General features: G+C 38.8%; 1 protein-coding gene across 2 annotated transcripts in view; it reads right to left on the reverse strand.

The window, feature by feature from the left end:
• Positions 1-1,579: 1,579 nt before the first annotated feature.
• Positions 1,580-13,738, reverse strand: part of znf830 (zinc finger protein 830) — a 46,656-nt gene continuing 34,497 nt past the window's right edge. For both annotated transcript variants that reach the window (XM_043690090.1, XM_043690091.1), the window contains 2 exons: positions 11,895-11,971; positions 1,580-1,981 (listed from right to left, as the gene is read on the reverse strand). In XM_043690090.1, coding sequence (XP_043546025.1) covers positions 1,807-1,981; positions 11,895-11,971 — 252 coding nt within the window. In that variant the 3' untranslated portion in view covers positions 1,580-1,806. The remainder of the gene's footprint in view (positions 1,982-11,894; positions 11,972-13,738) is intronic.

Below are 13,738 nucleotides of genomic sequence, written 5' to 3' on the forward strand. Positions count from 1 at the left end.
TAAAGAGCTAGAAGCATAACTTTTAAATAATAGCTGTGGCAACAATCTATCCATATACTCTACTTGCTAACAGGAATGGAGATGAATGGTTTTACAAAGGCTTTGACAGTCATGACACGGAAAATAATCACAGATATCTTCCACAAAACTGGGTATGAAATAAAATATTTACTGTAATTAAACTGTTTACAATTAAACTGTTTCTACCCACAAGTAAAGCATGTACAGTGAAACATACATTCTCTCTGCTTTATGTATGACAATGTTTCATGAGAAAAGATTGTTGGACATCTAAGCCATAAACATAATCCACTAGATAGAAAAGAGATATTGGCTTTCAGTAGATTTGATGCTGGGTATGGAGAGATTGTCTTAAAGACAGTCAGAGTAGGGTGGGCTGAGCCCACTGGAATTAGACGAATGATTGCTCATTGAACATATAATATTCTTAGGAGTTTGACAAGGTAGATGTGGAGAAGTTATATCCCCTTGTGGATGAATCTAGGATTAGAAACCATAATCTCAGATTCAGAGGTTGCCAATTTCGGAGATGAAGCTGAATTTCTTCTTTTAGAGTATGCAGAATCTGTAGAGTTCTTTACTGGAGATTGTTGTAGAAGAATACTCATGACTAAGGCAGATCTTTCATCAGTGAGAGAATCAAGTATTATGAGAAAAAGGCAAGAACGTGGAGTTGAGAATTATCAAAGCAACAATGATCTCACTGAATGGCAGAACACACTACTGAACGGCTTACTTCTAGTCTTACATCCTATGGTTAAGATCTATTTTGTTGTTTTCAATTGCAATTGTTGGATCTATACTCTTATTTGGTTTAAAATCAGTTGATAGCAATAAAAGGCTCTCTTTGTTACTTAAAATAAATTTGGACATGTCAAACTAATGTCCTTTCTCCATTAATTAGAATAGATTTGCCTGGAACAGAGTCGTTTAAGTTTTAACTGGGCAAACTTTTGCCATGATTCAAACAGGCAGCTAAATGGAAATATGTATTGAAGCAAAAATGCAGAGGAGCTGACAGAAAGAGGACATGGTGTCTCAGTGAGTCACGTCTCTTGTTGAAAAAGCATGTGACTTGCTTCTGACTGAAGGGCAATTAATGCAAAGTCCTTGGAGGCAGTAAACAAAGTAATTCTATAGTTTAAAAAAGTCTCTCTGCACTAAAAGAGGTTGCTATAAACTCATCCTTTTGTTTACTTACGCCTTTCAAAATATATTCCATATTGATGACTGAATGAGAAATTCAACCCATGTAGTCAAGCACATTATGAAATTGCAAACAATGCTACTTCTGAAATGGATATGCTAAGTTCTAAAATTAAGTTCTACCATTACACATTCAGACCCAATTTTATATTAAAAAAATTCCATTGATATGGTTGGTTATAACTATAGAAAGTATAGGCCAAACAACCCACCAACCTAAACATCTGTGATAGATTGTGCAGCTCCAACATTGGATTGCTGAGTCAATTCAAGACCCATTACTTATTCTCAAGAAAAAAGTATCACTACAATTTACAATAGAAATCCTGAAATAAAATATCTGAAAAAAAAACTGGATTCAACTTAATTTTAATGCAACAACCAAAGCACAGACATTTCAAGTAGGCTTTATTTACGAGTATAAAAAAAGGAATACTTTCTCCAAAGTGTTTAATTGCTAATGTTCTCATTCATTTCCCAGTTCATGTGATATAAACAATCAGAAACCAGTTTCAGTTGAATGTTCATTAAGGTTTGCAGAAAACTTTCTTCAAGTCAGAAATTGAAATTTCCAGGGTACTAAAGTAAGGTTCCCTTTGCACGCCAATCGCCTGAAAGGAATTCCTGAAATTCTTCTTCTTCATCTGTGTCAACTTCATTGTCACTTTGGGATTGCCTGCCTTTCAATGCTGCCATCAGTTGTTTTACTGTTTCTTGACGATCTCGCAAGTGCTCTATACGTTTGTAGCACATTCTGCAGGAAAATAGGAACTTATTAATTAGGCAGAAAATTTTAAAAAGGTCTGCCATTGAAACACTAACTTATTTACAAAGTGTTTCTGCGCTGCACTAAATTGATGATCACAATATTACCAAAATGAAATGATAGTCAGAAAGTGATTTTGGTTAGAGGGAGATAGTGGCAAAGTGGCAATGTCACTGGGCTAGTAATGCTAACGCTCTGGGGACATGGATTCAAATGTCACCATTGCAACAGGAATTTAAACTCAACTAATCAAGTTATAATTGAAAGCCAATCAGTAGCCATGAAACTGTTACTGATTGTTGTGAAACTCACCTAATTAACTAACATCCTTTGGGAAAGGAAATCTGCATTGTCTAGGCGAAATGTGATTCCAGATGCAGACAGTAACATGACTTTTAACTGTCCTCTAATAACTCAGTTCAAGGGAAAGTAAGGATGGACAAATGTCGGTGAAATATACTGCAACATTCTGCTCCAAGATTCACTAAGAGGAGTGGTGTCTGATTGCTGTCTGCCTACCTACTTATTTGCCTGCTACTTTTTTGGTAATTAAGAATATATTCACCACTATCTTAAAAGTATTTAAAGGCTCTGTATCCACCATCTTTTGAGGAAAAGAGTTCCAAAGAACCATGTCCATCCTAAGTGGGTTTTCCTGGTGATGTCCACAACCCACGAATGAAAAGAAAATCTATAACACACTCATGTTCTAATGTTAAAAGTTTTTTCAGTAAAAGGAGGAAAGTAACTTGTAGAAAAAGAGAGAAAAATAAACTGAATTTGGTTCATCCTAACACTGCTTTTGTTTGTTTTTAAATATACCAGTGAGAAGGATGGATGTAAGTAAAAGGAAAATCAGCCACGGGTAACTAAGGAAATTAAGGAGAGTATCAAATTAAAAGTAAATGCATACAAAGTAGCAAAGATTACAGAGGAACCTTGATTATCTGAATATTAATTATCCGACTTTCAGATTACCCGAAGAAGAACTCAAGGCCCTGTAAAAACGTTCCTTCAAAGAGGTAAGTGTATTCAGATTACCTGTATTGAAGAATACATGAAAACACTGGCAAAAGCAAGGAAACACAAGCACCTCAAGCATCAGCGACTGGATATGTTTTAGGTAAGGGTTAGTTACACAGCACTTTGCAAAAGTAAGTGTTTTACAGTATTCCTGTAACTTTACTGGGCCGTTCATGAAAAGAAATGGCCAAGAAAGTAAACACACGCACGAGTCAGAGATCCTGTCTTTCTATCGCAACACTGAGTTCCCGGAAACTGACAAATGCTCTTGCAATTGTAGAAGCTGTTCAGGACCTTGTTTAGTGCTGGGATTTCATATACAGTATTTATGTGATGGTAAGGGGCTAGTCCTTCTCAATTTAACCTGTAATTTGCAGAATGTAAAGATCAGTTTGTTTAAATAGCAGACTTATTTAAATCATTGATTTAAACAAATTCTCTGGTAGAGCACAGCGTTAGATCAGAATGGCTTCCCTTGTTTAAGGTAAAATCGATCATCCGAGTAATTATCCGAATGAAACAGTGACTGCCCATCCCATTCGGATAATCGAGGTTCCTCTGTAGTGGGAAACTAGGGGATTGGAAAATCTTTAGAAGTCAACAGAAAGCCATCAGAAAAAGCTATGAAGGAAACTAAGATGGATTATGAGAGTAAGCTAGCTCAGAATATAGAAACAGATGGCAAAAGTTTCTACAAATATATAAAACAAAAAGAAAGAGTTGCTAAGGTAAACATTGGTTCTTTAGAGGATGAGAAGGTGGATTCAATAATGGGAAATGAGGAAATGGCCGAGGCATTGGACAGGTATTTTGTGTTGGTATTCCCAGTGGAAGACATAAATAATGCATCAATAATTAATGAGGAAGCTATGGCGAGTGAGGACCTGGAAACTATCATTGTTACTGAAGAGGTGGTGTTGGGATAGCTAATGAGGCTAAAGGAAGACAAATCTCCTGGCCCTGATGGAATGCATCCCAGGACATTAAAAGAGATGGTAGATAAAGTAGCAAATGTGCTTGTGGCAATTTACCAAAATTCAGTAAACTCTGGGACAGTTCCTGCAGAATTGAAAACAGCAAATGTGACGCCACTGTTTAAGGAAGAAAGTAGACAAAAGATAGGTAACTATAGCTTCTGTAGTGGGAAAATGGTTGAATCTATTATCAAGGAAGAAATAGTGAGACATCTGGATAGAAATTGACCAATCGGGCAGACACAGCATGGGTTCACGAAGGCAGGTCATGTTCAACTAATTTAGTGGAATTCTTTGAGGGTGTTATGAGCATGGTGGTCAACAAAAAACTGGTGGATGTGGTGGATCCGGATTTCCAGAAGACGTTTGACAAGGTGCTGCACAAAAGATTGCTGCATAAGATAAAAGTGCACAGCATTATGGATAATGTATTATAGAGTCATAGAGATGTACAGCATGGAAACAGACCCTTCGGTTCAACCCGTCCATGCTGACCAGATATCCCAGCCCAATCTAGTCCCACCTGCCAGCACCCAGCCCATATCCCTCCAAACCCTTCCTATTCATACATCCATCCAAATACCTTTTAAATGTTGCAATTGTACTAGCCTCCATCACTTCCTCTGGCAGCTCATTCCATACACATACCACCCTATGTGAAAAAGTTGCCTCTTAGGTCTCTTTTATATATTTTCCCTCTCACCCTAACCTATGCCCTCTAGTTCTGGACTCCCCCACCCCAAGGAAAAGACTTTGACTATTTATCCTATCCATGCTGCTCATGATTTTGTAAACCTCTATAAGGTCACCCCCCAGCCTCCGACGCTCCAGGGAAAACAGCCCCAGCCTCAGACTCTCCCAATAGCTCAATTCCTCCAACATCCTGGCAGCATCCTTGTAAATCTTTTCTGAACCCTTTCAAGTTTCACAACATCTTTCCGATAGGAAGGAGACCAGAATTGCACGCAATATTCCAACAGTACAGCCGCAACAGGACCTCCCAACTCCTGTACTCAATACTCTGACTAATAAAGGAAAGCATATTAAACGCCTTCTTCACTATCATATCTACCTGCGACTCCACTTTCAAGGAGCTATGAACCTGCACTCCAAGGTCTCTTTGTTCAGCAACATTCCCTAGGACCTTACCATTAAGTGTATAAGTCCTGCTAAGATTTGGTTTTCCAAAATGCAGCACCTCGCATTTATCTGAATTAAACTCCATCTGTCACTTGGTTAGCCCATAGGCCCATCTGATCAAGATCCTGTTGTAATGTGAGGCAACCTTCTTCGCTGTCCACTACACCTCCAAGTTTGCTGTCATTCTTAACTAACAGATAACAAAGTGTGTGGATAAATGGGTGTTTTTCTGGTTGTCGATCAGCGGCTTGTGGTATGCCTCAGGGAGCAGTGTTGGAACCGTAATCATTTACAGTTCACATAGATAATTTTGAGTTGGGGACCAAGAGTAGTGTGTCAAACTTCGCAGTTTAAGTATGGCAGATGGAGTATAATGTTGGTAAATGTGAGGTCATCCATTTTGTAATAGCAAAATGGACTATTATTTAAATGGTGACAAACTGCAGAATACTGCTGTGCAGAGGGACCTAGGCGTCATTGTGCACAAATCACAAAGTTGGTTTGCAGGTGCAGCTGTAATTAAGGTGGCAAATGGAATATTATCCTTCATAGCTAGATGGATGAAGTTTAAAAATAGGGCAGTTATGCTACAGCTGTATTGGGTGCTTGAGAGGCTAACCCTGGAGTAGTGTGCACAGTTTTGGCCTCTTTACTTGAGAAAGGATGTACTGGCATTTGAGGGGGTGCATTGGAGGTTCACTAGATTGATTTTGGAATTGAGAGGGTTGCCTTATGAGGAGAGATTGAGTAAACTGGTATTATATACATTGAAATTTAGAAGGAGGGGTGGTATCTGAAACAAACATACAAAATTCTGAAGGGAATAGATAAGATAGAAACAGGGAGGCTGTTTCCATTAGTGGGTGAAAATAGATCTAGGAGGTACAGCCTCAAAATAAGGGGGAGCAGATTTAGGATGAGTTGAGGAGGAACATTTTCACCCAAAATATTGTGAATCTGGGGAATTCCCTACCCAATTAAGTGATTGAGGCCACCTTGTTGAAGTTTGTAAGGCAAAGAAGGACAGATATTTGAAAAGTAAAGGAATTAAAAGTTCTGGTGAGCGAGTGGGTAAGTGGAGCAGAGTCCACAAAAAGATCAACCATGATCTTATTGAATGGCAGAGCAGGCTCGATAGGCCAGATGGCCTACTCCTCCTGCTCCTAGTTCTTACGTTCTTAATCAATTGTCCAATTCAGCACCAATAAGCTAGATTACCAATGCTGATCTGAGTGAATGACAATATCTGTTTAAATTGTTGAATCCAATTTTTCCCATCACACTAGTCACCAGGTCAGCTTGCTATTTCTCAAAACAATGAAACTAAAATATTAAAAATTAAGAACTAGATGATCAACCACTTTCTGGTTACATTGATAGATTGAGATGCTGAGAATGGTATGCAAGAAGAAGGTTAGATTGAGAGGAGTTTGGATACTGGCATTTATGAAGGGCCTGGACAGTAGATAAGGAGAAACAGTTCCCATTGCAGAAAGTCAAGAAACAAAAGGAACCAATTTAAGTATTTGGCAGAAAAAATAAGGGTGACCAGAGGGAAAAAACACTGAATTGGATTATATGAAAGGGGGAAGGGCACCAAGGTGAACTGTTCCTGTAGAGAGCCAGTATGACTACAAGAGGTAGAATAGCATCCTTCAGAGATTTAACTATTCCCTAACTTGATGTTCAGATAGTAGGTTAAGTGATCGTGATCAGTGATAAACATGCTGTAGCTGTAGTTGTACAAGTGATCTACTGTCATGGAATTGCTGTCCTTCACTTGCCTTTTATTACCCTGGCAAGAAACGGAGTGTACTTTAAAAACAACCCACAAGATTTTACTATTACTATTCTCAACTCTCAAATCTAAGGTTATTTTGTAGCAATAAACTAGCAAGAGCATTAAGTCATTAAGTATGTTCAAGGCTGAGATAGTCAGATTCTTAATCAGTTAGGGAATCAAGTGTTTTGTGGAAAAGGCAGGAAAGTGGAGTTGAGGATTATCAAATCAGCTATGACTTCATTGAAAGAAGAGCAGACTCGATGGGCTGCTTGGATGTCTTATGGTCTTATTTATTTCTGAGTACAGATGCCTGGCCTTAGTGTCAACATTTGCATCCTAACAGTTCCATTTTTTACACAGGGCTATGCTGATTCAAATAACCTTAAAGTGAAGCTTTTTTTTATTGGCACTGAATTTAATTCAAAATAAAATTAACTCCATGAGAAAAAAGGATATGCTGGGACAAATTGGGGAAATTGGAGTAAACAGATACTTCTGATCTATATCCAGCACATGCATCGGCACATTGGTCTCAATGAACACATTCTGTTCCGAAACTTCTGTGATTTCAACTGTGATTAATGACTAATTTGCAGCATATTTCAGGTCAGTGCAATGCACAACAGTTATAATATAAAATTCTAATTAAAATTGTTCTCACCATATTTCTATCGCAAAAGATTAAAATAAGTCTTGCTATTTTAAACAGCTGAAACGAGATCTACGTTACTGCTTTGCAGGGCACACTAATTCGACTCCACTTGCAGTGCAGATTCTCCAGAATGAAAAGAGACAAAGGGTTAAAGGAGGACAGGTTGCATATACAGCTCATTTCCATAATTATATAAGATTAAGGAGTGGGGCTATTGTGGTGCAGTGGTAGTCACGCTATCTATAAGCCAGAAGGTTTGGATTCACGTCACACTGACGCTAAAGGTGTGCATTAACACATCTGAACAGGTGGATTCAGAATACCTATAAGATTGAGCTGTTGAATATTGGGGACCCTTAAAAACTGAATATTCCTTGTATCAAAACTGTAGCATGAGATTTCATTTAAATGCTATTGCAGCAGTAGTTAATGTTCCAAAATCATAGTTTATGAAAACAAAGGGGAGAATTATGATAAATAGAAAGATTACAATGCACATCAGACTAGTGTCAAAGATTTATCAGGCACCAAATGCACTCTATTACTCAAAAATAAAAAGTATTTGTTCTCAGAGAATGGTAAACTAACCCTCAGATGTGTGTGGTCAAGGGAACAATGATCTTCCGATATCATGTGTGGCTGTCCCAGGCTACTGGCCAAAAATGTTCAGACAATTGATTGACACAGTGTAAGGTATGTGCCCCTAAAAATATGACGTAACAATAACTGCCAGACTCAGATAGGAGTATTCAGGACAGGGATGGGCTAGCAGAAGCCAGTAGGCACTAGGAAAATTCTGTGTTGGGATAAATGCACTGAAGCCAGGAAGTTAGAGGCCCCCACTCCACACTGGAAAAGCCATACAAGGGCCAAGAGGGTTCAGGAGCCAGATTCTGTGCTCGAGTAACTATGTTGAAGCTAGGTCAAATCCGTGCTGGAAGATCAATGCAGGGACCAAGAAAAGAATCAAGGCAGTGGGACTTTTCATCAAGCAGAACTCATAGGCAGCTGTTTTCATCGGGTCATTCCATGTGAGCAGTCTTCAGTAAGCAGACAGGAGAGGAGGAAAACCATGGGAAGAGTTCCTGACCACTTCGCGTGAGAGCAGAATGCTGCCCCCATCACTTTAATGAGATCAAAACATTCCAAGCTGACAGCCTGTTTGTCCTCTGGTATCACCAAATCATCCCAATTGTCATGGTTGCATACTTTATCTAATTAACTAATGCATCATATCTAAACTGCTAGTTCCTTACAAGCTCAAACTATCAGATAATTGCAATAAATCATCAACTGTCTAAATTAGGTAACTGTGATCATGTGCCCCTAAAGCCAACAAAGGAGAGTGGTCCTCTTTTGACACAGCGATGGTGCTCCTATCTTTCAATTAGAAAGTCAAGATGCAAGTTCTACCTGCTTCAGAGAAGTGTCATAACATGCTTAAACAGGTTGATTAAAAATGCCTATAAGATTAAATGGTAACCCAACTACAGTATGTGTGATGTAATTATTTGACAGGGTAGATAAAGAGAAATTGATGGATTCAACTACAAAAAAAGAGATATAACCTTAAAATTAGAACAAAGTTGTTCGAGTCTAATATCAGAATGCACATCTTCCCACAAACAATAGGAGTTTAGTTAACTGGCAACATCTCGCCTCTGAATCAGAACACTCCAGGTTCACGTCCACTTCAGAACTTGATGGCCCCAGTAGGAATGTTCATGATGTGGCTGAAACAGATTGATAGCCTACAACTCCTTCCAAAACTTCCATGCTAATCTCCACAAAGAGGAAAAGTGTGTGAAGTTAAGCAAAAGAAACAAGGAAGTTCGTGGAAATGTAGAACTCAATCAAAAATTTAAAAGATGACACTAGATTTTGTGGTTAGATGAAATTAAGACATCGATCAACCATGATCTACTTGAAACACAGACCTGGTATTGTTTCTATATTCGTAAAAATGAACCATCCTAAAATGTGTTCTTAAAATAGTCATTAGGAGAAAAACTTTGCAATTGCATAACATCATTCAGGGATGACATCCACAAGTGCTTTATAACAATATGAGAAAGTAAAAGAGACATTGATTTAACTTTTTTTCTGAAAGATAGCAGCTACAAGAGCACAGCACTCTCTCGTTTCTGCACTGAAGGGCAAAGGAGAAGATGGTCAATTCTCTGGTTAGAACCAATGATCTGATTCAGAGGCAAACATGGGACCACTGAGCCATAGTTAACAGCTACATGAGAATCCAGTATGAATTCATGTTCAAAATAATACCAATACAGAAAAATCTCACTACAACAATGACAATATAATGTGTTACATGATGCTTAAGATAAAATAAGATGCGAATTGAGGGCTTCAGCTTAGAAGGGCCCGTACAACTGAAGTTCATGTACTATTTACAAAAGTGTTTGTTTTTACATCAGACCACTAATACGTCTCTTGTGCGATCTTTTAAAATCTTTCAACCTTTCTAAGACACTAAGCTGTTGAATAGTTAATTTAAATAATATTTAAAGACACTAATCACACAGAGATATTGGATTCATCCAGGTTCATTTCTCCATTACCAATGCCACTACTAATATCATAAGTATCATTTGGTGCGTACTCATTCAGGGCATGGGTAGGCTCATTTTGCAATTACTAGTGCATGCTAGCCTGTGATTTCACCCTTAAGCTTGGTCCAAATCTGCTCTGATGGGTCGATGTGGTCATGTGCACAAGTTGGCCAAATTGCAACTACCAGTCTGGAATTTCAGGTTATCATGGGCATTTTTCCATTGGATTTCCCATCCAACTGGCAGGAGCTGCTGACAGTTTTGTCACAACTGGAGTTTCAGATTATCCGAATTTGACTCATTGTAATGGCACTGTTAAATTTGCAAATAGCTGTGATGTTCAATGCAATTTATTTATAAACCATGTATAGGGGTGTGCTTCCAAATAACATACCTCAGAAAATCTGGTACTGTTTTGATACTTTATGTACTTTGCACATAGGGAAAGTCACTTTTGACAGTCGAATGTGAACTCTACTGTTCGATTAATTACATTGGGTTAAATACACCAGTTAAGAGTGAAGGTTCACAAACTGAAAGGTGTACTTCAAAGAATATGAAATCCCTGATTAAGGCTGTTAAACCTGGTCCAATCAGGGAACCCTGGCTGACAGATAGATAAAAACAGAGGTGTCAGACATCCTGTTCACTCCGAGAGCTGGCTCTGAAGGAGCTGGATCTGTGTCAAGGACTTTCCACATGTAAATAAAGAGTGACTTGGTGATTGGATACTGGCTTCTGTAGAATTATTACAAACTTATTGTATTTGTAACTAATTGAGGAAATGCTAATGATTACAAAGCACTGATTGCATTTATAAAGAACTGACAAACTGTGTTAACAAAGAACTGACTTCACTTATGTGGAAGGTTCGCTGCACTTGACTCATCGTTTGTTACCTTGTAGCGGAGCAATTATTGCATCAGGTTAATCTTCTCTATGTTTCCCACCCAATGTAGAACTCAGGTGAGAACCCAGACCTCCTGGCTCAGAGATAGGGCCTCTACCACTGCGACACCAGAGCCTTCCCCACCCAATGTATCCTGTGTTTAAGCTTTACAAAGATAGCTTTATGTCTATGAGTTTGCTTGCTAAAAAACTCACCCTAACAGTCTCTCCATTTTTCAGCCACACTTTGGCCTGAGGGAGCCACACTGTAGCCACTCTTCACCCACAGGCCCTCTGGGTTCTAGAAACTTGAGATTCTACTAAAACATTCCCTTAAATTCAACAGCATAACCATTAATGAATTCCCAACAAACTGAAATCATTGTATGATTTGATGTTAATATCCTGAGATTGGTGAGTCAGAGCAGCTAAGTCTAGAATGGCTTCTACCAGCCATTTAGAACCATGGTCACAAGAACAGGTCAGCACTGGGAGTTCTGTGGTAAATGACTCACTTCCAGACTCCCAAAAGCCTGTTCACCATCTAGAAGGCACAAATCTGGAATGGAATGGAATACTCTCCCCTTGTCTGGATGAGGGTGGGGTCACTCCCTGTTCAGCTGCACACTTCAGCCAATGGAATAACGATTTGCTGAAAGGTGCTACAGAGATGCTTCTCAGTCTTTTGGATTCATTATAGTAATATCAGCTGCTACTCCAAATCCAAAACCTGAAGCTTGAGCTCTTTCACTTGATGACATTTCCTGCTCCCCTGGCTGTCCAGGGCACAAGAAGTGACCTGGATTTTCTACAAGTCAGACATTTATCAAAATATGATTTTAAATTTCCTAATGCATTGGAATTTACTTACATTTGTTCATCAATTTCTTCTATCTGTCTATCAAAACGAATTTCTTCATCATCTTCAGCTACAATTGCTTCTGAAACCTTTAGACACAATGTAAAAATGTGTTTGTTAAGATGCATGGACCACTTTTGACCAAAATAGCAGTTTAAAATCAACATTTAAAGTATTTAAAATCTCAAGGAAAATGTACTTCAAGTGATCCCATTACATTTCAATTCGAACATGAGATCAAAATGAGGAGGATTGGACAACAAACTGAAAGCTATCATAATATGCTTGATATCAATGAGCAAAGGAAATTAGGTGTTGGGACACATTCATAGATCAATATTGAGCCAAATGAGTATATTAACACTGGTATGTTGTACAATGCTGCTTCAATATCAGATCAGCCATGATCTTACAATAGTGGAACAGACTCAATGGGCTAAAGTGGGTACTACAGATGCTGGGGATTAGAGTCAAGATTAGAGTGGTGCTGGAAAAGCATAGCAGGTCAGGCAGCATCCGAGGAGTAGGGAAATCGACGTTTCGGGCAAAAGCCCTTCATCAGGAATGAGACTCAGTTGGCTGAATGGTCTAATTCTGCTCCCACACCTTGTGGTCTTTTTAAACCACAATAAAAGTATCATGCACAGCTCTGGTCACCACAGTATTAAAAAAAAATACTGCAGCAATAGCACTGCCCCCAGATTTTTCTCAATTCTAGTCTCTTGTTGCACCTGATCTATAAATGGCTGTTTTGTTTTGTTTTAAATGGGAGTCCTAAGCCCTACTTCTCAGCTGCACCAAATAGCACCGGGGACTTCAATTAGCCCCAGCTCCTCAGAGCTAATAGCAGCACTTTAGTTTCTAGAAGAAGTAGAAAAGAGAGGACTCAATGAATGGAAAGGCACTAGGAAGTTCAGAGGAATGAAGGACCTTGGGATGCTTGTCTATAGATCCCAGAAGGTGGCAGGACAGATTTATAGGGTAGTTAAGGCACTATGTAGGACAATTGCTCTCATCAATCATGGCACAGATTATAAAAATAAGGAGGTCAGGTTGGAGCTGTAGAAACATTGGTTAGGCCACAGTTGGAAAACTATGTGTAGTTCTGGGATGGAGCTTTCAGCTACGAAGAGAGGCTGGGTAACCTCGGATTATTTTCTTTGGAGAGAGAAGATTGAGGGGTGTACCTGACAGAGGTGTACAAGATTGAGTGGCAAGGACAGATGAATAGAAAGCAGCTGTCCCCTTAGTTGAAGAGTCAATAATAAGGGGGCATAATTTTAAAGTGCAAGGCAGGAGGTTTAGAGGGTATTTGAGGAAAAACCTTTTCACCCAGAGGATGATGGGGTTCTGGAATGCGCAATCTAAGTCAGCTTGCCTACACATGGGAGAAATCATGCCTAAAAGAATTACTGGAATTCTTTGAGGAGGTAACAAGTAGAACATATAAAGGGGAAACAGTGGATGTAATATATTTTGATTTTCAGAAGTTACTTAATAAGGTACCACATGTTAATTAATAAGAGCACAATATTGGAGGTAGTACATTAGCATGGATAGAGAAACTAATAAACCAGAGTTGGACTAAGGGGCAGGGTGGCATCCTGTAACTAATAGGGTTGACATGGATCAGTGCTTAGACCATAATTATTTACAGTATATAATAATGACTTGAATGAGGAAAGCCAAGTTTGTGGATGACACAAAGACAAGTGGAAAGAATAACAAAAAGAGTCTTCAGAAGTATATAGGTGGGCTAAGCGATTCAGACAAAAACTTAGTTCACCGTGCGGGAAAATGTGAGGTTATGCACTTTGTTAGGAAGATAAGCTAAATATTAATTGAATGTAGGAAGA

The sequence above is a fragment of the Chiloscyllium plagiosum genome, chromosome 5 (assembly GCF_004010195.1).
Source record: "Chiloscyllium plagiosum isolate BGI_BamShark_2017 chromosome 5, ASM401019v2, whole genome shotgun sequence".
Classification (NCBI taxonomy): Eukaryota; Metazoa; Chordata; class Chondrichthyes; order Orectolobiformes; family Hemiscylliidae; genus Chiloscyllium; species Chiloscyllium plagiosum.